General features: G+C 40.9%; 1 protein-coding gene across 1 annotated transcript in view; it reads right to left on the reverse strand.

The window, feature by feature from the left end:
- Positions 1–26,256, reverse strand: part of FAM135B (family with sequence similarity 135 member B) — a 132,032-nt gene that overhangs the window by 93,500 nt on the left and 12,276 nt on the right. Inside the window, exon 2 of the mRNA XM_074144951.1 lies at positions 13,142–13,221. Coding sequence (XP_074001052.1) covers positions 13,142–13,221 — 80 coding nt within the window. The remainder of the gene's footprint in view (positions 1–13,141; positions 13,222–26,256) is intronic.

A 26,256-nucleotide genomic window follows, 5' to 3' on the forward strand; every position in this document is an offset into this window, starting at 1 on the left:
GAAGGTAGAGTACCACCCCTCAGTTATATGCTTTTTTTTAATAATACGTTTTCTTTTGCTCCTCAAACATCATTCACAGAATTTATAAAATACTCTTGTGAAACAGATCTCTCAAAGTTATAGCCTGCAATACTAGAGTGAAAAATTATGGCCTGTAGTGGCTGGAGACTGACTTTACCACTTTCTGCTCTGACACAGAAAGATGTAGTGAGTTGTCTACTCTACTGATCTACCAACTTTACGTGCCATCCCCGGGAGGCACATTTAAATGGACACAGTGAAGTTTCAGGGAGTTTATGATCTTACCAATGGAGGGTGTTGTGGTAGCAAATTTTTAATATGCATTATGACTTCCCCCACATGTATGCTAGGGAAGACTACGTTACACGGTAGAGGCAATAGGAAGGTGAGTTTTTGCCAACTGTCTGTGAAAGCCAAGTCTGTCATTTTGAACTTCCTTAGTTTCTAGAGAATGCATGCTGTTACACCAGGTATTTTTATGCCTCCAGCTACATAATTTGAAAGCAAGGTGAAAACAGTTTTCCTAACATTTATCCCTAATCTATCAAACCTCTAAGTAGGTGCTTATTCAATAAATGAGCAGGATCTACTTAAGCCAATAGGATTGTTTTCAAGCTTTAAGTCACAAACCAGCATTTTACTACACAGAATTTTAGAGCAGCCTCCAGAGAAAGTGTCTGCTTCTGACAGATCAGGCCATATTACAGAATCACAGAATATTTTTGGTTGGATGGGACCTTTGAGATCATCGAGTCCTACCAACAAAAAAAACCCAAACAAACAAACAAAAAAATCCCAGAACACCAAACACCAAAACAAATGCCCACAACCACACACCACACCACAAACAAACAGAAACCAACAGTCTCAGGCACTAGAGCATGCCCTGAAGTGCCATGTCTACACGTTTCTTAAATACCTCCAGGGATGGCGACTCCACCACCTCCCTGGGCAGGCTGTTCCAGTGCCTGACCACCCTCTCAGTAAAGTAATTCTTCCTGACATCTAATGTAAACCTCCCCTGCTGCAACTTCAGACCATTTCCTCTGGTCCTGTCATTATTCACCTGGGAGAAGAGGCCAACACCCACCTCTCTACAACCTCCTTTCAGGTAGTTGTAGAGGGCAATGAGGTCCCCCCTCAACCTCCTCTTCTCCAAACTAAACATGCCCAGAATATTCAGAGGCTCCACATAGTCTGGTGGAAATTGATTGTTTACGGAACATGAAAGAGTACCCAAATTTACATGACTATAGATACAGAAAAGAAGAAAACATCAAAAAAAGTGTGGGTTTTGTTTGGTTGGTTTTTTTCCCAGGTGGCTTGCACCTGTTTGAGCCATTTGGTTCATTATCCTGCTTCAAGTGCTTTTAATCATTCATGCAGGTGCAAAGACAATGCAAATTGTTCCCTGTTCAGGATACACATCGCTTTTAATCTTCGGCAAAGGTATGAAAGGTTTGCATGAAATCCAAGTCAAAACGGGTATTTAAGTAAATGCATAAACACACACACAACATCACTTCTGCCTGCAGAAGTCTGTAGGAAATGAAGTGTTGAGCTCCAGCACTACCTGCAGGCTCTGTGGTGTCACACCAGCAGGGAATGCAACTGTAAAGAAGGAAGAAGAATCATAGAATGGTTTGGGTTGGAAAGGACCTTAAAGATCATCGAGTTCCAAGCCCCCTTCCCTGGGCAGCGACACCTCCTACTAGATCAGGTTGCTCAAAGACCCATCCAGCATGCCCTTGAACACCTCCAGGGATGGGGCATCCACAACTTCTCTGGGCAAAGAAGGGTTTGAATTGTTCTACTCTTCAGTATGTTATACAAACCCGAGGTCTCATTTACCTCAGGCCTCTGTCTACTTCCCCAGTTTGTTGTAGCTCCCTTGACTTCCTAATGACTCCCTCTCAAGTTTTTTTTTTTTTGTCAGAGAGAGGTCAAGATCAGGCCTCGTAGGCAGCAAATGGTTCAAGGCTGCTGTTCAAACCAGATTCACTCCCCACGCGAATCGATGCTGGCAAGCAATGTTTAAAGCAAGACTGGGGTTTTCCCACTGGGACATATGGTCCAGTTCCATGATGGATCAGTGAATCATCAGTAGGTTGCTAGCCACTGCTGGATGGGTTGCCTACATCATGTCTTAAAGGTCCCACTACAGATGGGAGATTGAAAGATATGAGAGCACCTACACAATGAGGTCTTTCTTTACGGGCAGTACACACATCATTAGTGAGAAAACGATTTAACTCTAGGCAGGGTTTTATACCATCACACACATCCCATCTGTGCAACTTAAACATCAAAATGAAGTGGAAGTACTTAAAGGGCGATCTCAGTCCAGCAAAAATGCTTATGCTTAAATGAATCAATTTATTTACTCATTTCTTCTCACACTTAATAGGTATATAAGGTAACTGTAAAAAGAAAATTGAAATTACTGCATTCAAACCCATATTCTTTGTTCATGCTGTTCATGACAATTCATACTTAGAATCATAGAATGGTTGGGGTTGGAAGAGACATTTAAAGTTCACCCAGTTCCACCCCCTCTGCCATGGATAAAGACATCTTTCACTATATTAGGTTGATCAAAGCCCAGTCCAACAGATTGTATCTGATTTTTTTTAGCTTCTTTCAGCAATAAGGAGAACACGAAGAAGATTAGCTAAAATCACAAGGAGACATCAAATCTCTCTTACTACAGCTGCTAGAAAAGCAATGGGTGTTCCACTTGTTTCTAGTATAAAAAAATATTCATAGAAGGCAGACAAATCCTTTCTCTCAAGTGGAAATAAAAGAAAAAATAAATAAAATAACACGCCTCTTTCTTAAAAATTAACATTGAACATCCTTCTACGAAGATATCCCACCACTGACTGAAGTTCTATGACTTAGGTTCAGAGGGCATCAGAGGGTATGTCCTTTCTGAATATGAAAGAATCGATGAACAAATCCCCCAGAGCTTTTCCCTCTCATGGTGACATCGTTATCCTACCTGGGACATAGCTTTTTTGCTGATGGAAGATTTTGAATTACCTGCTAGAAGCTGCATCTCTCTAGTTGTTTGGATTCCTGTTATTTATCTCACACTTTTGGAAAGTTAATAAGTTACATATATATATTTGCATCTTTGAAGCAGTACCATCATTTTACAGATAAGGCAGTGACAAGGACACACAGTTTGTTCTGCTGTCTGTGTTCCCTGTTTTAATCTGCAGGCCGCAAGACTTTTCGGAGCCGTCCCTGTCAGTGTTATCAACGGGAAATTAAATCAACCAGCATTCCTTGGCTGGAATAGTAAATTAAGCAAACACTTCTGAAAGGCTTATGCGAACACTTAAATGCACAGATAATTATCTCATTTTTCTAATTTATGGTCCCATCTAATACATAATGTTAAGCTTTAGAGCTACTGACCACGGCATAATGTCCTAGAGAACCATCGATAGCACAGAATGCTTTGCTGAACCTCAAATTCAGTCCCTGGTTCATCAAAATTCAAGCCTGCCTTACATTTCCCAGTATCTTCTTTGTTGATCTTTGAAATTTATGGTCAAAATATAATCATAGTTTTAGTCTTACAAAACAGAAATAAACAAACTACACCACTTCCACAATTTCATTCTCAATGAATAAATCACTGTGTCATTCCAGAAGGAAAATGTGAATTCATTTTTGAACATTTAGCTTTTTTTTTTTTTTTTCTGCCAGGGGAAAAATGAGGTCCAAAGAAAATAAGAAAATTGTTCTCACACTGGAGTCTTTTCCATGGTCTCATTTTTTGCCCCGAGAAACCATTCAAAAGCATTATGCAAAATCTCAAATCAAGCTATCACCTTTGATTATTTGCTAGGAAAGAAAAGGGTACCATTTTCTATCTCTCTTGACTGTGTCACCTTCCCTACTTTTTATTATTACTTGCCTAATTTGCATACATACATAAAGCCACAAACTGCAATCACAGTCTTTTTGTGCCAGGTCTTTTACAAACACAATGAAAATGTCTCTCTCTGCAGAAGTTCCTGCAACTTCTTCGATAGTAAATGGACAGAAATAGGTGTGATTCAACTCATCTTAAAATAGATATGTTAAATTACTCCCTCAAATTACCTGTTTCTCTCCTCTGACTATAAAGGGAGACTGGTTGATTAGCTTAGGTGGAGACACTTACAGCATAGATATTAGCAGCTGGATAAGGAGATTTTTACCCTTAGTCACAGGTTCCCAGGACTGCTTCCACCTCACAGCCATAACTCAGGTTAGATGATTTTATGTCCTGCCCTTAGAATACAACTGAACACATCATTACAAGACAATTATTTCCTGCTAGTATAGAAAACTTGGTGAAATAAAGTTTCTTAGAAAGCTTATATATAAATCATGTAAGATACCATCCCCAGGGCAGAATCTCTGTGTAACAGTTCAGAGCATATGCATATGTTTTAACTAATGAATAACTACTTCTTACACAGCAACTGTCATCTATAGATCTCAGGATATTCAAATCCTAATTTTTTTACGATCTTCTATGTCCCATAGTCACTAGGACAGCCTGACGATCTATACTGTCCAGAAGCCATCATTCCCTGCAGCATGTCTGTAATGATTTGCAAAGCAGAATACTGGGACACAATCCACCACTCATAAGTATTTTTAAAGAAAGGCTTAGAAATACTTGTAGTCCCCACAGAAAAATACAGTTGCACCTTCCTGAAATTATAGTCATGTAGTTCCTACAAAGACCCCAAAGTTTTTCAGCTCAGATGACTGGCGAGACATCGTATTTATCACCTTAGTTGGATAGCAAAGTCTTCGACTCAGAATTACCTGCTAAATCTAAAGGTAAAAGTTATGAAGAGGCTGAGGTGATCGAGACTCTAATCATGCCAAACAAGGTCCTTACTGGGGAACCCCTCTAACACATGGCTACAGACATGTCTATGACCCTTCTTTTAGGAGCTGAACTGTCTAAAAACTGTAGCAAACATTCAGTTGCAATGATTGCTTATTTCTTAGCTAACATAAATCCAGCACAGTAGCACCTTCTGCAGAATTTTCTCGTATTTTTATAGACGTCTATTCGGTATGTTGTATTCCCTCTGATACATCTTACCTAGAGGGAATATGAGGTTATTACAGCTGTCAGTTAAACGTGATACTGTCCTAAATTCACACTGAATTCAAGAGATACAGGACAAACTTTCAGTTTTCTCTGTTATATCTGTAGAAAGACAATATATTTCCTATTCAGTCTTAGCGCTAACTGCTGTACCATCCTTTCAGGCACTTGGAGCTCACAGGAATTTATAGCTCACATGAGCTACTAAGGCAAACCCATTCTGGTTTTGGCTCTGATGGCAGACTTGAAGGAGCTTTGCTGGTAAAACAGGGTTGTCTCCTGCTTAGAATTCGGGGTACATTTTGTGGTTTTTTTTCTCCTGTGATCTATTCAAAATTGCTATATGCTAGTTTGTAACAGTCGACTGTCAAGATTTTCATGATTTGTCGCAAGCTATCCAGTTTTTAATGCCACTTCACCTTTTTGGCAATCAGTGAAAAGAAAATCTTAGATTTTGGTGCAGATTTTAAGCTGTGGTAGGTTATTCAGTTAGCACACTTTGATATCTTGGTTTCAGAAGTACCTTTCAGTAACCAACCAGTGACTTCTAAAAATTTAGGTTCTAAAGGCAACAAACCAGGGTTGAATGTGCCATATTTATCTGCATGTACTGAGTAGCACATCTGCTTTTTAGGAGGCTTGAAAACTCAGTTGCTGAAGTTTGAAAATATGCACTCTTTAGGAGAAGAACACTCGTGCAGACTCTCCATTTTTACAACTGAGCTAAAATAAGTCTACTTTGAAAGTGCAAAGACAACATTTTCCAGGCACAAACTCTTTCAATGCCTCATCATTTTCCTATTTAAATGTTTGAAGAGACTTGTTTTAGTTTTGAAATATTATGTTTAGCATATTTAAATTTGGAATAAATGCAGATTTTATATTTAGGATAAATAATTTCTAAAGGAGAAGCCATTATTTTTAAATTGCTTGATCAAAAAGTTCAGAATGTTTTCTCCCTCATTGTGACTTTTGATTAAAACTGCACATTTCTGAGATAAATCCTGTATCTTAACCTTGCCTTTTGACATTTTGAATTAGCCTCATGGAAAGAATTACATAAAACTGCCTCTCTACCCATACATAGATTCAGTGACGATAAAAAACAAGATGTCCTATTAATTTCCTTGTATGAAAGAGCCTAACATAAAAGCAGTCTCTTATCACTGTATTGCTCTATAAACCAAGGTTCATTTCTCAGACATGCTGAAATGTGAGATGATAGAATAACTGACCCACTTAGCATCAGCAGAAAGTTTTGTCTTTTCTTTCTTTGACTATTTCATGTCAGAATCTATGCTTTTTGTAATGTTTCATTTCTGTTTCAAAACTTATTGCCAGTCCTGTAAGAGCCTTGTTCAGTCTGAGAATTCACTTCTGAAAATAATTCTGTGCTTTGGAAACTTAGGTGAGCAAATATTCATTTGTTGTGTCACCTACCTGTGTAGCTGTCACTCCATATATTTATTCCAAGTATTAGTTCAGATGAGAAAATCCCCCAAGTAAAGTACAGGACATCACATACGACACCACAGTTTTTTTCATCAGTGGAGAGCAGGAGGAAACAGTTCTCTAGACGCAATTTATCTACTGAATTATTGTAAAAGACTATTCAATATTTAGGGAAGTGGTGGCTTTTAAAGGACTTGCAAGATTAAACCTTACATTGGACTGAAGGCAGTAAGAATGTAGGGAAATCAGAGACATGTAAGTAAATGTGGAAGAGAAGAAAGCTCTGTGAAAGTCCAGTTCACATTGGAGTGGCAGGTCTGAAAAAGCTGTATTGCCTATTTAACCACAGAGCTGAAGCTCATTCCTGGCCTTAAGCAGCAGAAATATTGTGTCGGATCTCTGCATCTGAACAACTGGATTCTGTTTCTACCATACTTTCAGGTGGCCACTGATGATGAAGTTTTGTGTCTCAGACTCAACTCTCTAGAGGAAGAGACTTGTGGCATGTGCTCATATTTACAGGCCCTTCCTATTTCTGGCTTTCTCCACTGACCAGGTCTCTATTTTGCGTTGGGATACTCTTCAGCATCTCCAAGACCGTGGCCTGCCCCACTGCATCTGTGTGATCTGCCCCAGCTTCTGAAGGGAGGACAGCAGGGTGTCCCGGAGACCACAGGGTCTGCAATGGAAAATCTCCCAGTCAAAAACACATCTTTTCAGCTTCCATTCTTTGAGGCATCTATGAAAGGCCTTGACTGGAGAAAGACTGAGACACGCCTACAGAAGTAGCGTGTTAGTCTGCAATAACTTTGGGTTCATTCTTTTCACCTTTTTTCTCCGTTTCTTTCTTATCTCTTGGAAGAACATGGAATTAGTTCTGTTTAGATTGTGGATTAATAACTCATAAAAAGTCTCACCATCTCGTAGGACTCACAGCTAATAAGGTTTTCTAAGACAACTCATCCTCAAAATAACTTCTCTCACAATACAGGTCCCCTCTAGATATAATTTGTATTTGTCAGGTATGCTTGATTTTACATATAAAATACAGATTTATTTTCAGATTAATAAGCTCTCAAAAACAAAAGCATGTGTTTGCTAAAACATGAATCTCTCCTCCCTTTTCTCATGCTTCAAAAGCAGTAAGCTTATCTTCACTTAATGGAGGAAGAAATTACCTTTCAAAGAGTGATTGAAAGTAGTGACTGCAATTTCATATTGTTCCACAAGTCATTGTGCTGTTTCTTCTTGCTCTAATGAGCAACTAACTGCAAATGCTTGTTTTGACTGCATTAAGAAGCCATTTACAAGAAAAGGTTTTTCTTTAATAATCAAAGTAGAATTCCTTTACCAGTAACTTCTTTGAGATATCCAAACACTAATAAAGAGATTAGTATCACTAATCGTTTATTAAAACCAGGCACAAACAGTTAGTTAAGGAGCATATCAGAAACATAAATAACCCTTCAAATTAAGTCTTAGGTGCAAGATAGTCACAGATCAACATTTAATTTACTGGAAAAGGCATTCAGTGTGGGTGATCATGAACTTGTACAGCACAAAGGAGAGGCAGGTTACAGCAATGTTCTTCATTTTCTGATGTTCTCTCCTACCTTCCTTTTTGCACATCACAATTTAAATCATGCTAATTTTTTCTTGTCACCTAATGTCAGATTCTCCAGATGAGAAAGCATCAGAACTGTGTGTACATGAAACATCTCTACATCACCAATCAAAACAGTTAATGTGTCATGGCAGTCACAGCTACTTTTCTTAACTTCTTTGGAACAAATATTGCATCTTTACTCCCCTGCCTTATATGAGGTAGATGAAGAATGAAACACATTACTTGTCTGTCTTTGGCTTTCAGCACTCTTAGACAATAACCCAATTTTGCAGACTAAAATTAGGTGGAACACTGCTTCAATCTAATAAAGATTAGCCTGACAGGTAATAATTTTTCTTAAATACTTTGTATTACTTGCGATTAGATTTTCAGGCCAACTTTTCAAAAATATCTGTCTATTTGAAAAGTTTTGAAAATTGGTGATGTCGTACTTCTGGACAGGAGAAATAAAGGAAATCCGGACACAAAGCAAAGTCTTAGGCAATTTCTTTAGTTACATGCCATGCAAAATAATTTTTTTCTTAATGTTCACCCACCAAAAAAATGTCCTTAGCCTGTAAGGTAAACGGCCAGGCAAGCAGCTACCCATGGTTGCCATACATGCAAATGAGGTACAGTGGGTCTAAAAACAGAATTTATAAAAAAAACTGACTGCAACTTTCACTAATAAAGAATAATTCTCTCTCCAAACAGTAATGCATCCAGGTGGTGTGTAGACTACTGCAAAGCACTGCACAGGAAATTGAAATTTATACTTTTCCTAAGATTTGGCTTAGATGGCATCTTCAACAACGTCATTCACACTCATATTCTTCGTAGGCAATAACACTGCTGAGATTTAGACCGTGCATACCATGTTCCTTAAGTAATCCTCACCACTACTATTCTTCTGATCTCAACCATTCTCTACTCTTTCAGGTGGTGCAGGAAATCAAGATAAAACAGCTAATCCTGTTCTCTGCCCAGTGTTAATTTCTCCCAGTATTTTGACCAATGATCTTGTGTGCTTATAGGTAAACTTTAAAATAAAAAATTTAAGCTCCTGCAGTCTTTCATCTTGTATCTCTAGATTGGAAATCACTGAATGAGTGCGTATTCGTAACTTCTATGAGTCCTTGTCCCAAACTTTATGCAGTAGCCTAAAAACTTACGGAAAACATTTAGTGGATCATAAAACAGCCCAGCCAAGGAGCCGATAACACAAATGTACTACTGTGAGATGGTATATTCACTTTCCTGGTTCCTTTGGCTGTTCGTGTTTGAGTCATGCAGATTCAGCTCACTGTGTGCTGCAGGTGGACACCACCACACAGCAACTTTAACAAGCCATGCTGCTCAAGCGTACGAGAGGCAAAAGCCCCATAAAGCCGCTCAGAAAGGTATTTCTAGAGTTTAGCTTTAAGACATGTCTGCATTAGCACAGCCCTGCAGAACTCATGAGGAGGCCAATGAAGTATGTGCTGTTATGAGCTGCACAAGAACACGCAGAGAGTGTAATTTGTTCTTTATAAGCCAAAAGCAGGCTGCATCAGTCATGGTATCTATACAATGACAGGAAGCTAATTTTCATGGGGTTTGAAAACCTGCATGAGAGCAACTGAAGACTGTGCATGTTCCCTTTCCTTTTCATTGCTTAAAAAGTCATCGGCCACCAGTGTCCTCTTGTCTTTAAGGAAGTCCACCTTGCTAAAAATGTATAGAACTATGAAGGAAATGTATATATTTTTATAAATATATATGTGCATATGTATATATGCTACATGGCATATTTATGTTCGTACAGCCTGGCTCAATACAAGTTAATGTGCAGTCTTGATGACCTAAGGGACCAAACCACAGGAGCTACTGGTCTCCAGCAGAGCTCCCCCTTGCTTTTACTGGGGCAGATAGCCCGTTCTCTTCCCACAATGCAGACAGGATGTGGCCAGCACATGGATCATGCTGTAGGTCATCAAGGCTTCCTATACAACCTGGCAGTCCTGCACCATGAATGGAGTCCTTGCTGTTCAGATGTGGCTGGCAACCACCAAGGGAATGCCCGATACAGGCTTTAGCTTCCCCTCTGCTGAATTCTTGAAAGCTACTTATTTTTTGCCTCTGTTGCTGAAAACATGTAATGGGAAGCAAATATTGCTAAATGCTGTCAGTTCCCATGGTTTTATTGTAAATCCTGCAAAATTTAATAAAAGGCCACATGCACTGAAAGAGAAGTACTACTTCTTATTTCTGTTAGATATTTACATATTTTTTATTACCACGTATATTTACAGATTTTACTTTATAAATTTACATAATTGTTTTCAAAATATATCTCATAGGTGCTACAAATCTGATAAGGAAAAGATTAAAAATGTTTCCTTTAAACCAAAGTCATGAATCCTACCTATTTTATATTCATTCTTTTTGGTGAGGTAGGAGTTTATTCGCTCTTTTATAACAACAGCCTCGTTTTGTTGTAATGCGACTTTAAAAAGGGTGTCTTATTGAAACATACACAGCAATTTAATTAGTCCTATCCCAGCTATCCGAATACTGAGAGAGATCAGTGGCATGAGAACAAAAAGAACACTACAGCCTGTTTGCTTTTAAGTTCAATCCCATTAAATGATGCTCTCTTGCAGGCCTATGAAATCAATTAAGAAGTACTTGTGAAGATAGCCAAGGAAAAAACTGTTTAAATCCTTAACAGCTTAAATACCCCCTGTCTTGATGTTAGCCCTATAAAGATATTAGACTCCAGTCTGGATTGCATTAGCACTATGAAAGTCAGCTGCTAATCCTGTAACTGCAATGCCAGCCTCGCCTCTCTCCTGCCCATGCTTTTACAGGGACTGTTTTGAGCAGATGTGAAAGAAGACTGAATAAAAAAATAGAGAAAATAGTTGAGTTTCTTCTTTAAAGAACGTAGCCATCCCTGCTTAATGAAGAATAGGAATAGTGGGGTTTATTGTTTGTTGTTGAGGGTGTTTTGCTCCTAGAAAATAAGATTCTAGATATCTTCATACTGAAAGCATTTCATTAGACCAAGAGGGCCTATGCCAGAAACTAATGGAAATTGAGGATATTTCCAGAGAGTAAAGGTACTTGAGGGGATTCTGGATACACCCAGGGCGAATTACACAGGAACATGATGAAAAATAAGTTTTCTTTCTTCCTTGGTGACTACAAAGTTTGCCAAACCTGGAGTAGGTTTACTTGTGTGTTTGTTTGTTTGTTTCCCAAATCAATTTCATTACTCAGATTTTGAGTTTGTAAATTTTTATTGAGGTGATTTCTTCATGTTTTTGTATAACCCTTTGCATTTTATAAAAATATAATTTGTACAACAATTTTGTGGTTTAATGTATCTAGTTAATTGAACCAGACTTCCAACTTGAAAAGAGCATTTTTACTGAAAGAGAGCCTTTAACCTACCAAATAATGATAAACTGGAATATTTGAAATTTAAAAAGGAAATAAACCAAAACGTGACATCCAAGCTCAGGAACTCATTAATCTTGCATTTACATTTTTCACAGAATCACAAAATCTCCATGGTTGGAAGGGACCTTTGAGATCATCAAGTCGAACCATAAAAAAAAAAAAAAAAAAAAAAAAAAAAAAAAAAAAAAAGCACACAAAAAAAACCCCACCACACAAAACAAAAAAAAAACCACACCACACCCACCCACAAACAGACAATCCAACAATCTCAGGCACTAGGGCATGTCCTGAAGTGCCATGTCTATGCATTTCTTAAATACCTCCAGGGATGGCGACTCCACCACCTCCCTGGGCAGGCTGTTCCAGTGCCTGACCACTCACTCAGTAAAGTAATTCTTCCTGATATCTAATCTAAACCTCCCCTGCCGCAGCTTTAGACCATTTTCCTTCCTCTCTGCACAGTATTGAGTCAAAATGGTTCTATAAATTGTGCTTTACAAGTTGCCATTAACACTGAAACAATTTTCATCCAGAAATGACTTTAAATAGTACGCCAGCTCTTTCCATTGTCAGCAAGGAAAGCCACATATAAGAGAGACTGCTTGCAGATAAGATGGTAAGAACTTCCTCTATTTTTCTGACATGAAGTCCCAACAGGAAAAGCACAATTTAAATTCTGCAAGAAGTTACAAGACCTATGCTGGTAATTATAATGTTGCAATAAATTAACAGATGTGACAGACCGTGATGTCTGTCCAGAAATGTCCAAATAATGAAGATAGACCTGGAGAACAACCAGCAGAGAAAGATCTGCAAGAATCCTATGGTACACCATTGCTCTACCAGTGAATATCTTTATGTGAAGGACCTTGCATCCAGCCTGAACTTGGGTGTGGACTTAGGTTTCTTTCAACACTCATGAACATACTGAGATGCTCCCACTTCTGCAGTACCATGTGACAGCACCCCATGTTACTCACACACTTAGGGCACGTTGTAAAGAATTCTCTTTACATGCACAGCTTTTCCCCAGTATGCATTTTTGTTTTCCCTTTTTTCCAGCCCCAGCAATTCATAAGGCTCCTGAGGTTTTGCAAATCCAGAAAAAAAAAAAAGTCTAAGTAACATCTAGATTGCTCAGTGCTCTCTGGGACGAATTCTGTCCACCTGAGCAGACTTTCCTCCTTCTGCTCTTTTCACATGATGGCAAGGACTGCTCTTCATCCACCTCCTCCAAGCATGACCCAGTTTGAAACCAGCCCCCTTGCACATATCCAGAGATGACCAGGGAAACAGACACAAGCACCAAAACTCAAGCTCAACTCAGTAACAACCCATACTAGAGCAGGGAGCTGAACAGCCTCTGATCATTAGGGAAATTCAGGTTTGGATCCAAATCCTGGCTCATACTTTGAAATTCACAGCCTTACTTCACCAGTTCCTACACACACCCTCCTCCTCCATCCCACCCCACCTCACACCCCCCTGCTTACCTGTCTGTCCCGCAATCGTAGCAAACACCCTGTGGGGAATCCTAGATGGGATCTTCAGTCCAGCTCTTATCTGGTAATACCTGGGGAGAAAGAATTAAAAATGACGTGCTGTTATACAGGCGACCACTTGATTCAACCTAAAAATCTGTGCAAACACATCCTGGGCATCCACACTCAAATAGAAGTGCTCAAGAGAACAGAAATGCTCAAATACTGAGCCTTTTCTTCTGCTTTGCAGTTTTAATTAAATTGGGTTTATACTGATTTTAATTAGGCCCCTCTCATTTTGCAGTAGTTGGAGTAGACACACTGACCTGATGTGTGACTAATGAGGAAAGATTGTGAAAAGCTCTTGGCTTTTTGTAGGGAAGAGAGACATAGAGAAATATCTACAATAAAAGGCAGCGAGATCAGACAAGGTGTGACAAAAAATTAACACAAAATAAAGAAAGAGGAAACTTCTGTGGAAAGAAAATAAATGTGTTAATCTCATATCTAGGAAAATCCAATTTATACATAGTGATTATCATTCTGCTGTTCCATATTGAAGCTACCGTATCATCAAAGTGTTAGCATTAATCACATCTAAACCAGCTGCATTCTAGTTATTTTCTATGCCATAGGTCATCACTATGTTAGATAAAGGAAGACAGAAAAATAAAACAATTCGACAATTTCACCGGCTTAAGTTACATGTGGTGCAGGTTACTTTGCATAGATATGAGCTCAGTCTAAAGAGAGAAAAAAAAACTCATCCCAGTCTTCCCTCATCATCACTTCCATGAAGAACAAATAAGAGGCAGTGTGCAGGACAGCATCTGATCCACTGCATGGTAGCCCAGGATACTTCCACCCGTTCACTGGTCTCCCACTGACCTGCTGGAACACTATGTTGGTGTCAATCCCCTTTTCTCTGCATTTTCCCTCCTACTCTTTGTTTGGTCTATTTGTTTATAAATTCCTCATATCTCATAAATGTTTGCAGGTATTTTCGGCCTGATTTTTGTCTGAGACTCTAAAGACAAAAATAAAGATTAACACAAAAAAAATAAAAAATAAATCCAGATTGTTCCCAATCTGGGAACAAAAATCCAGGTTGATGCAAACACAGACCCGCCTCCAGTGAAGGAAGAGCTGGTGTGCAAACTATTACAGGAGCTTGACCCCTACAAATGGATGGGCTCTGACAGTATCCACCCAAGGGAGGAAAAAAAAAACCCACCCACCTCAGCAGCAGTTGTGTTATGGCTGTGTCACAGCTTAAAGTTCATGTTACCCTGCCTACTCCAACTGGCAGATCCTTACCAACCTGGATATAATTCCAGCACAACCTTCAAAATTTTTAGGTATCTGTTTTAGGCAAGAAATCTCTCCATTTACATTTTAGTTTTCAGAAAAGAAAATCACAGAATCACAGAATATTTTTGGTTGGATGGGACCTTTGAGATCATTGAGTCCAACCAACAAAAAAAAACCAAAAAAAACCCAAACACCCAAAAAATCCCAGAACACCAACACCAAAACCAAACCAAAACGAACGCCCACACCCACACCCCACCCACAAACAGACACAAACCAACAATCTCGGGCACTAGAGCATGCCCTGAAGTGCCACGTCTACACGTTTCTTAAATACCTCCAGGAAAATAAAAGAAGCTCAGATTCTAAAGACACACAAGCATCCAGTTAAAAGTAACAGCAACCAAATCCAAACTGCCTGATCTTTCTCTCCCTTATGCTGTCCTTGCACTATGGTCAGAGTTTTAACAAATTAATGCTGTCCTGCTAGGCTCCTGGTTTCTTCCAGAGCAAGTGCAAGAGCTGCCTTAAGACCCTCTGTATTTTCATTACAACTATGTGCAATACAATTTTTTAACTAACAAAAATACCCTATTTGGACTACCCATACAGTCTAATCATTTCCAAATAACAGCAAGGAGGACTGCCACAGCAGTGTAGTGATACACTCCTCACTATGCAGATATTACTGTTCTACTACATGTCCATTCCTAAGAATAACATCCTATAACTGTCTCACTACCTCTCTTAGATTTTTACTGCTTAATATTGTGGTGGGTTGTCCTTGGCTAAGGGTCAAATTCCCATCCAGATGCTCTCTCATGCCCCCTCATCAACCGCACAGGAGGAGAAAATAGGATGAAAAAGAGGATGAGATAAAGGCAGGGAGATCACTTACCAGTTACTGTCACAGGCAAAACAGACTCAATTTGGGGAAAATTGATTTAATTTACTCACAATTGGGTACTAAGAAACAAAACTAAACATTAAAAAACCACTTCTCAACACACTACCTCATCTTCCCAGGCCCAACTTCACTCTTTCTAACTCCTCTCCTCCCAAGCAGCTCACGGGGATGGTAGTTACAGTCAGTCCATAACAGCCCCTCTCTGCTGCTCCATCCTCCTCACACCTTCCCTGCTCCAATGTGGACCCTTCCAGAGGCTGCAGTTCCTTCAGGAAATACCCAACTGGCTTCCTACTGCCACACTGTGATAACGTCTGCCTTCCCTCATCATGCGTCTCACGTTCAGAAGCACCTCAAGCAGCCCTAAATATTTTCATTAGGACACTGATTTCCCGTGGCTTGGCTGGTGCTCCAGATCAAGTCATGTAAAGCTGAGGAGACTATTCAAAGGCACCAGTTTCAATGACCATGTAGTCAAAACTCTCAGTAGACTGAGAGACATTCAGCTCCTAAGAGAGAATGATGGACAGATCTTGGCTTCACTCATGGTCCAGAGTAAAATTGCTGACTACAATACAGCCTTGGATACCCAAAACACATGAAGATACCTCAATACTGGTAACTTCATAACAAGGTTATTTCCACCCTTTATTACTGCCTTTGCAAACTGGACTAGGTGTAATGACAGAAAGGAGCTAGGTCTTCATCTTATTTTAACCTTTCCCTGTTCAATCCCCTAATTTTTGGCAAATTCATTTGAATGTCAGAGATATTGTAGAAGTCACAAGTAGACATCTTCCTGTATACCCACCAAGTTCAACTGCTCAAAAACTGCATAGAAAAATCATAGAAACCTAAGGAACGCTCAGATTTAGGTTAAACTCTGAGGTTAAAGGTCCAGAAGTAAAGAGAATCTGGAGACCAGTAAGGTCTGCAATACTAAGGAATGCAGCCAAAAATGCTGCTCATATTTTATACGCGACCAAACATGTTTTCCTTCTTAATAAAAAGAATGACACTAATTAGTTACTAATAAATTATTTATTGCAGATTATTTGGCACCTGATGCCAAAAGTCCTGGCCTTGATAACACAATGGCATAAAGCAATTCCGGTATAAACCATCATGGAATTAGATAAATTCATCCTAAAGAAAGACCTTAGCAAATTGTCCTACGCCCAGGAGACACAAGAGGCTTCTGAATATCCTGTTGTTTCAACATCTGTGCAATCGCACGTAAGTGTGCATTGCAATGCCTTGCACCTCAAGATGGTGACACTGTTTGTCATTTAGACCAATGGCAGAGGACAGTGATAGAGAGGACCTCAGACTGAAGCCTCTCAACACCCCAGTGACAGTCATGGAAATCAACACACAGGGCAGTGAAAGTGCTAAAGGCTCAAACCCAAAGATTACATTCAAAATTAAATAAAAATAAAAGTGCTCAAAATTCATCTGTTTATACCTTTTAAAATTCAACAGTTTCCCTGAAAATCTTTGATAACAAGTCATTTTTCAACGCAAGTTTCAGGCAAAACTTTAGCAGCTCCAAAGGAGGTTATAAATATCACAAGCAGAATATAAGCAAAGATCAGCTTCACCTCGGGTGGCCAGAGAAAGCCAAAGACTTCCTCAGTTGGGTTTCATCAGACTTCTTGTAGTCCAGTTACAATAAACAACCTCCATACAGGACACTGAATAAAACCCATTATCTGGGTTTACTTTCCTATTTTTAAGCCACATATCAATAGATAAATCATAAGACAGGCAAATATTATCCATTCCTCCTCAGAGCTTCCTAAGTCTTTGCAGGCAGGGAGGAACTGCCAAACAGTGACTTTGTGCCTAAACAAAAGCATAAAAATGAAGGTTCCTGTTCCCACACTGTGAAGTTTGATTTTACTTCTTAACAGTGCATTGTAAGGAGGGTTTCCCTGATCAAAATACAGGTCACTGCAAGACACTCTCCCATAAGCTTTCCTCAGCAACAAACATAGATAAATACCTCTGTTTCCCTGCTCCCCTGCCCCACACACCTCTTGACTGTACCAGTACAAGTAATAGTGAGACCAAGATGTAAACTAGAACCATGTTAACGTGAGCGCAAATAACAAATAAAACACTCTTTTTGTCAGTACCTCTACAAAAATCCATACTGTCATATGACCGGATACTGTGCTCAGTCCCTGCTAACAGGATGGTACATGGAAAATGGCTTTGCCATGCTAAAACCACCCATTCTGTTATAGTGAGGTACTATCTGAACTAGAAATGGCATTAATTGTGCTGAGAAGCACAACAGACCATAGCTCAACGTGACCATACCGGGCTTCTGGTTTTCCTCAGAATGGAGCAAACCATCTCCAGCTGGCTCTAAATACTCCCATCAGGAAGTTGCCTTGTAGGCTGGTCCTCCTCACCAGCCTTTTCCAATCCACCCAATCAAAAGAGGGATCAGTTTATTGGCCTGAGCTCTCATAGAGTCTGCATGACCTGTTCTCACCTGAGTGGGACATTTGCTGTGGACACAGCAGCAGGAGAGCTGTGAGGGTGGGCTGTTATCCAGGTGGAGGGAATTGCACAGACATTACTTCTTCCTTTTTGTATAAGAAGCTGCTGGGCACTTCAGGCTTGGGGAGAAATTCTACAGACAAGGGCTTTGTCTCTGCCCAGCTGAGTGAACCTCTTCAAAATGATATGAGACATGAACAGAAAAACTACAAAGAGTAGTAACAGGACCTGGAAGTCAAAAACTACACCTAAACCTGGAAAATCAGGCTCAGGTAAACATTGCAAAAACCACCAAAAACTTACAGGATGTCCTCCACCACACAGGTGCAGAAAAGGACTGCCTGATAGTGACATGCGGTTGACAATAATGATAAATGAGAAATTGCCTCTAAAAATAACAAGAGTTTTTGTCCTCCTGCTTACCTTTTTCATGAAGAGCACAGGCAAAGGCTAAAGAGAACGTTCAAAGTTTTGAAAAAGATCACAGCCAAGGTGCTAAAATAAAAGAGGTCGGCATGCTTAGTGAAGATGAAGCTGGAGAACCTTGGCAGAAGTGGCATGTGAACTGGACACTCAGTAATACAGGTTTACAACAAATCCAAGAAATCGGTAAAGGTACAAAGGGGCTGGTGATGAGCAGGAGCTAAACAGTCATTTTGCCAAGGTGCTGAAATGGAAATCACTGTGGGTTCCTGAGCGTGGCCCCAGGGATACATAAGACTTTATGGTAGAGTTTGAAGGAAAGAATAATTAGGATATAAATGAGAAATTGCAATACAATTTCTGTTTTACTATAATTAGGCTAAGTCTAGCTCATTGAAATTAGGCTAGGTAGTACCTTTCTGAGTAAAGAGCTGTTTTGTGGTTTGTTTGGGGTTTTTTGTGGGGTTTTTTTAAGACAAGAGCAGTGCAGAAAAGCTTATTTAGACATCAGTGAAGTAGGGAGACCACAGAAAATTGCAAGTTAATGTGGAACAGGCACTGTGAAGGGAAGATCAGGAAACAGCAAGCTGATTTTAAGAAAAGAAGTAAAGGAACTTGGCACACTTAACTCAGCAAAACACAGAGCAATCAGATCCCCTCTCCATCTATAAATACACTGGGTGGAAAAACATCAGGAAGGAAGAAGTGAGGTACAAGAAAGTACAACACTGGCACAAGAACAACGACAGAAACTGCCCGTGAAAAAATGCAATTTAGACATAAGAAGTTGTAGCTGGCAAAGGAGTTAGACTGTGAAACAACCTCCTAACAGAGCAGGAATGAAAAAGCCAATTTGCTTTTAGGGGAAGCTCTGTAAATTTCGAAATGATTTAAAGGACATGGATCCTTCTTATTTGCAGGACCAATGCTATTTATGCAGGCAATGCATACCACTCCAAGCCTCTTCTCTCTTGCGAGACAGACTGCATAGGTCGCCCTGGTAGCAATGAATTTGCCATCACCGCCTTCACTGGCCACTTCTGAATTGCTCATCTTTAAATTTAAATAGCAAATTTGAATATTAACTTTGTTTTCCTGTGCCTGGACACATATTAATCCCTGATGTCACCTAGCACACTGACGTTAAAGCCCCCCTCAGGAGCCTGATTCCATTAATGGATGTGTTGGGTGACACTGCCCCCCCTTTGCCTCCTCTTCAAGAGGCAGAGCTACTGACACCTTTCAGTCTCTTGGCACTGTGGTGGTCAGACCTCCTCTCATGAGTACCAAGATCACTCTCAGACGTTAAGTGCTCATTGAATGATCAGGCAAGGTGCAGAGGGTTGGGTTGGGTTTGGTTTTTTCTGCCTGCTAATTATTACATTGCACTCAAATCAACAGAAGAAATATTTAATTTTAGGAGAACAAAATGTTTTAGCTTCAGATAACTCACCATGGCACCTTTAGTATTCCAACCATACCCCAGGGCATTACCTAATCCCAAAGGATTTACATCAAAAACAGCAGAGAGACATGGCATGTCAAAGAAGCAGGTTGTTACTGACACTTTGGACTTCATCCTTCCCTTGCTTCTTCCTCTCAGGTCAATGCCAGACCATCTCAGCTCTCATCTACTCCCACAAGTTGTCGCCTGCTTTTCTTCCCTTGATATTGGCTGGTGATGGCTTTGTAAAGCCCAGGTTAAGAAGAGAGGACTAGTTTGAGAGAAGCAATTTGTTGGATAATACTGATGCATCGTACCACCAAACCAGACCACTCCCACCAGGAGCCCCGACAGATGAGACTGCTCCTCTCTGATCATTCCTGATACATGGAAGTCAAAAAGATTGGCTCAGTAACACTGTCGTAGGAGCCAGCCAAGTTCAAACTTCTCATCTACAAGGAGGCTGTAGCATGCAGACACAAGGAAGCATGACAAAGGGAGTTGTACATCCAATAAGAGGAAATTGTTCAATTCTAAATTTATGGCAGCCCTCTTTTTTGATTTTTTTATTCTGACAGAAAGTCTTGTTTTAACAATAAATGCTGTCCAGTTCTGCAAACATGAGAGGTACTTGGTGTTTTCATCCTCACCCAATCAAACAGTTTGCAAAGGTTCTCAGCATCTTCTGAAGGTGCTCAGCATGTCCCAGGATCAAACACAGATAAATATGTTTTAATTCCAGGACTTAGGGCTGGAAGCCTTAAAGAGCTGAGTGCGCTGTGTACAACGTAGAGAAGATATAAACATCTTTTAGCAAATGAGAACTAGTGTTAACAGGAGACCTCCCGTATTTCAGTGCAGTAGTGAATCAGAGCCTACACTTGATGCTTTGAGGCAAGGCTTCCATTTGGATCCAGGTAAGCCACAACCTTGATCATTTTTATATTTCTAGCTTCTCGTAGCTTTTCATCAGATCATCTCTTCTCTGCGGAAACTTGCAACCCTACAGGCCATAAAAGCTCCAGCCCTTGCATCCCTGCAGCTCTCTGACAATTACACCAACCAGCACTCTAGATCTCCTTTTATGCTCACCTCAGGGTCTCTTGCCCTTTTATGCTCACCAAGGTAGCAACAGTGCCTTTAATTCAGTCCCATATCCATACTCTTAAAGCAATTTGCCCTTTACTTCCCTTTCAGAGGGCACAGCAACGTAGGGGTGAAGAGGAGTAGGCGGTAGAATGGTGAACAGCAAAGTAAAATGAGAGAAACATGCTTCATTGTCGGAAAAGAGAGACAGGGGAAGGAAAGGGCAGAAAAAATAAGACCCCAATAAGGATACGAGCACTTACATCCTTGTCTCAAAGGCAATGAGAAACCTTGGAAACATAGCTTAATTTAGTCTCACAGTCAAGTAGTAACCTTTCTCAATCTGCTCTTACGTTACACAAGCAGCTAGAGATCGAGAGATTTTGTGCTCTTCTAACTGAAGCACCTGAAAAATCTTACACTGTGATAACCTCAGAGAATTAAGTCACCCTTAACTGTTCTGGGTGCAAACAAGAGGCACTTTTTAGCACTCATTTAATAGATATAAAAGGATATATATTTCTGAAAGTCATTGTTTTTCTTTCTTAATTCAAACTCGTACATTACATCTTTTTTACTAGAATAAGATTAATATGGTATCTCATGAGAGTTATATAGTGTTTTTGTAACGTTTATAGACTGCAATGCATAAACAGGTTTGGAGAAGTGATTATACTAAATTTTGTTAGGTTTTGGATGTCACTGCTGGAAAAAGGAGACAACAGAAAATAATAGCCAGGGAATGGCTTCTCAGAGTAGACAAATCTTTTCACATTCCAATTCTCAGAACCTTCCAGAAGATTGAAAGCCAAAGTGACCTTGAAACAGAGATTGTTTCAAGATTCATAGATTCATAGATTCATAGATTGGTCCAGGCCGGAAGGGACCACCAAAGGTCATCTAGTCCAACCTCCCCGCAGTCAGCAGGGACACCCCCAACTAGACCTGGTTGCCCAGGGCCTCGTCGAGCTTCACCTTGAATATCTCAAGGGAAGGGGCCTCAACCACCTCCCTGGACAACCTGTTCCAGTGTTCCACCACCCTCATGGTAAAGATGTACCAAACTGATTGGTACATCCAATCCAGCAGACCAAGGGAAGATTTTCACGTCTTTCACAGCCTGGCAATTGCCTAATCCCAAATGAATACAAAACTCTAGTATCTTCTAGCCATTGACCCTGAACTATTTTCCAAAAGAAGGCAGTTTGGGGACATGAGCAAAGCAGAGATGCAGTGTGATCTCACACACAGTGAATCATGATCCCAGGACAAGTTATGACACTTAGTCCATCCAGCAGACCCCTAAAATCTGCTGTCACTAAATTGGTCAGTTCAAACAACTGGAAGTCTCATACAAGTTGAACGCTTCCTATGATAGAAGAAAGTCATGTGATTATGTCAAGCTGCATGGTCTCAGCTTAAGACTTGCTTTGTCTCAGGGCTATGCCTGTATCTCTCACAGCTTGAGGATGGTCTCCTGGTCCATCACCCAGCCAACCATTGCTCTGGTACTGTTCTGCCATCACTGGATTTTCAGTCATTTCTGGTGGGCTGGCAGAACAAGGAAAGGAGAGGAGCCACATTACCATACTGCAATTGGAAAGTGCCTCCTACTAAGGCCTGACGTTTACCGGAGCCCAAAGGGAATTACTGCATCCAGCTCTTGAGTCCTCAGCACAGGAAGGACATGGACCTGTTGGAAAAAATCCAGTGGAGGGCCACAAAGCTGATCTGAGAGCTGGAGCACCTCTCCTATGAGGACAGGCTGAGAGAGTTGGGGTTGTTCAGCCTGGAAAAGAGAAGCCTCTACAGAGACCTTATAGCAGCCTTCCAATACCTAAAGGGGGCCACAGGAGAGATGGGGAAGGACTCTTAATCAGGGGGTGTAGCGATAGGATGAGGGGTAACAGTTTTAAACTGAAAGAGTGTACATTTAGATTAGATATCAGGAAGAAATTCTTTACTGTGAGGGTGGTGAGACACTGGAACAGGTTTCCCAGAGAAACTGTGGATCCCCCATCCCTGGAGGTGTTCAAGGCCAGGCTGGATGGGGCTTTGAGCAACCTGCTCTAGTGGGAGGTGTCCCTGCCCAGTGCAGGGGGGTTGGAACTTGATGATCTTTTAGGTCACTTCCAATTCAAACCATTCTATGATTCTATGAATTAACAGTCACTGCTGCCTCTTCTCCCCATTGCAATTTGGTGTTACAGTCCCTGCTTCACATCAGTGACCCAACACATCAGGTCTCCACTCTGCTTAGGTGCATCAGCCAGTGCAAGGCTGAAACACCTCACAATAGCACACAGCGCACTACCCAAGGGCAATGCAGAGTGGCAGAAAACTGAGCCTAGTGATGGCAGATCGGTACCAAAGCAAAGAGAAATTCAAGACAAGACACCCATCATTTCTATCTGGGTCTAGCTGAATTCTTAATGTACCTGTCAAAAACACAAATTTATCTCAGAAGCGTATGAAGACATACATTTCTTCATTTCAGAAGAAATGAAGACATTGTTACAGTGGTTTCTGCTGAAATTAAACTTTATTTGTTCTTGTTGGGTATTTTTTGGGGGATAATATTTTTTGCATTCAAATCACAGAATCATAGAATATCTCAAGTTGGAAGGAACCTGTAAGGAACATCGAGTCCAACTCCCTGCTCCCTGCAGGGCTACCTAAAACTAAGTCATATGACTAAGAGCTTTGTCCAGACGCTCCTTGAACTCTGACAACCATTTCCTAAGAAGTCTCAGGTGAGTTTGAGAGAGGAATTTCATCCTGTTCTCTTTTGGAGCCTGATTCCTAGAACTTATTACAACTCGATTTTTTCCTGTTAAAGAAAATGGGGTTGCATTAGTTCAGCTCCTCTCAAAATGAGCTTCTTAATTCAGATAGACAGCCTTATTTATGAGGGTAACTCCTACGAGATGTAAACACAGATAAAAACATGACTGTGTCATACATGTAACAAAAACAGAAATAGAGCAAAAAAAAAGGCAGCATTCCCAAATCTGAAAGACTAAAGATCTCCATACAGAATCAGAAAAAAACACTCAAACAACAGCTAGGAAATGTGGACACTTTTCAGTGTTTCATGATTCAAATGTGAGCAAAAACTGTACAGCTTTTGTACAAACAGAGCATTAGGTTTTTTGACAAGTTTCACATATCCAATACAGCTCCATAAGACAAAAAGAAAGTGATATGCCACAAAATAGTAAAAGAAATAATGCAACCCCTTGGATCCCATTATAAATACTTTCTAGAACTGAAGATGGAATTTTTAGCAAGGAGAAATTACAGCTTCACTGTCCAGCAGGAAAGGACCATTCAAGCTTGTCTTCTCAAATGAGAAAACAGGAGGTAGAATATGAAGAACAACGGCATAGTAATTAGGCCTTGGCTAAGTCATTAGTGGAGCCCATGTACCTAAACAAGCAAATTCCAGTCCTTGAAAAAAAACTTGAAAACTAGTGATAATTGATACATAAGTAAGATATAGGAAGGAAAAATTAATGGGATGCAAGAAATTGAGGAACTGGAAGAACAGTTAAAACTTAAAGTAGCATCAAAGATTTCTTAGATGAAAGAATACAAGGTAGAAGTTTTGCAAGCAGAAATAAAATAGAAGATGGATGAACACAGTAAGTTTTTATTAGAAAAGGAGGAAAACAATCAAGAATTTACAGCTTGTGACAAAGACATAGAGAAACTGGTGGCACAGATAGAAGCACTGGAGAACAGACAAGCCTCAAAGACTGTAAGCTCGTTGGAACAACAACTACAAAAATTAAGAAAGAGGAAACAGTTAAAACAAAATGAAGAAAGATTACAACAGCAACAATACAATAACCTGACTCAGATGTCTGCTCTACAGTTTAAATTGGATGATGCAGGGCATGGCGTCCCTACAGAAGGCAGTTCTGATCAAGTGCTAAAGGAAGAGTTAGAGGCAGAACAGGAAGCACTTGTGACAAAAGAGAGAGATTGCAGCCTTATTAGACCAAATAGAGCAGTATAAAGATAATTTGATCAGTAAACATTGGGAGATATCACAGCTGAACCTGCAGTAAGAGAGGCAGGAAAAACCACAGGACTTCCAGCATCACTCAGCTTCAGTCAGAGAACGCACACCTGAAGGTGGACCTGGGCGTTGGGGGCTGGCCTGGGCCAGCTGCCCAGCCCCTGTCTCACTCCCCCACCTCAACAGGACAGGGGGAGAAGACAAAAAAGCGTTTGGATCAAGGTAAAGAAAGGGAAATTACTTACCAGTTAACATCACAGGCAGAACAGACTTGATTTGGGGAAAAATAACTTATTTAAAAGTAGAACTGGATGCTGAGAAACAAAAACAAAGCTCAGCCTGCTACCCTCTTTCATGCCTGTCTCCTCTCCCTGCCTTTTTCACAATCTCAACCCTTCTCCTTCATTCCCAGCTCCTCTACCTCCTTGCTCCTGCCAAGTGGCACAAGGGCTGGGGATGGGGGTTGGGGTCCCTCCATGGCAGCCCCTCTGGTCCCTCCTCACCCCTCTCCCTGCTCCAGCGCGGGCCCTGCCCCGGGCTGCAGTCCTTCAGGGACACCCTGCTCCCGCCTGGGCTCTCCAGGGCCGCAGCTCCTGCAGGAAATATCCCCCCTCCCCGGGCTGCAGGGTGGGTCTCTGCTCCAGCGGGGTCTCTCCAGGGCTGCAGGGAATCCCTGCTCCGGGCCTGCAGCACCTCCTGCCCTCCTCCTCCTGCGCCCTCGGGCTCCCTCTGCTGCTGCTCCCTCCTTGCCTTCCTCCTCCTCTGCCTGGGCCGCCTTCCGCCCTTTCCCAAACCTCTTTTCCCCGTTCCCGGCGCCCCCAGCTTGGCTGAGGGGCTCGGCTGTGTCCTGCGGTGGGGCCCTTGGAGCCGGCTGGGACTGGCTGTGTCCGGCTGTGTCCGGCACGGGGCAGCCCCGGCCGCTCCACACACAGGCCACCCGGTAGCCCCACTGCCAATGGGCGCCTGATACACTGGATAACAATGTCTTTTCAGCTTTCCTTTTCCCACAAACACTGTTTCAAGAGATAAATCAAGAAATTCACCGTTTGAATGAGTAGATGAAGAGACTCCAGACTTTCAGACAAAGGTGCATTTCTCCCACACCAGGCCTGGGGATGACCAAATCAGTGCACCCCAAGGAAAACACCTTCCACCTCCTCCCTTTCTCCTTATTTTCCTAATTTTTACTCTTTCCATCATATTTTCTTTCCTACTTTTTCTCAGGAAATGGGTCATCTCTATTTCCACCCACTCACTCCACACAAATAAAACTAATTGCTAAATGTGGGATCTTACCCAAATTTACCTATTTTTCTCACTGAGCTGTTGGCAGCACTGGGGGGACTTTTCCCCCTCTTCCAAGAAGGATGAATACTCTCTTCTAAAAGTAAACTCGGTGCTGGCAAATGGAAAAAAAAATG

The sequence above is a fragment of the Numenius arquata genome, chromosome 3 (assembly GCF_964106895.1).
Source record: "Numenius arquata chromosome 3, bNumArq3.hap1.1, whole genome shotgun sequence".
NCBI lineage: Eukaryota > Metazoa > Chordata > Aves > Charadriiformes > Scolopacidae > Numenius > Numenius arquata.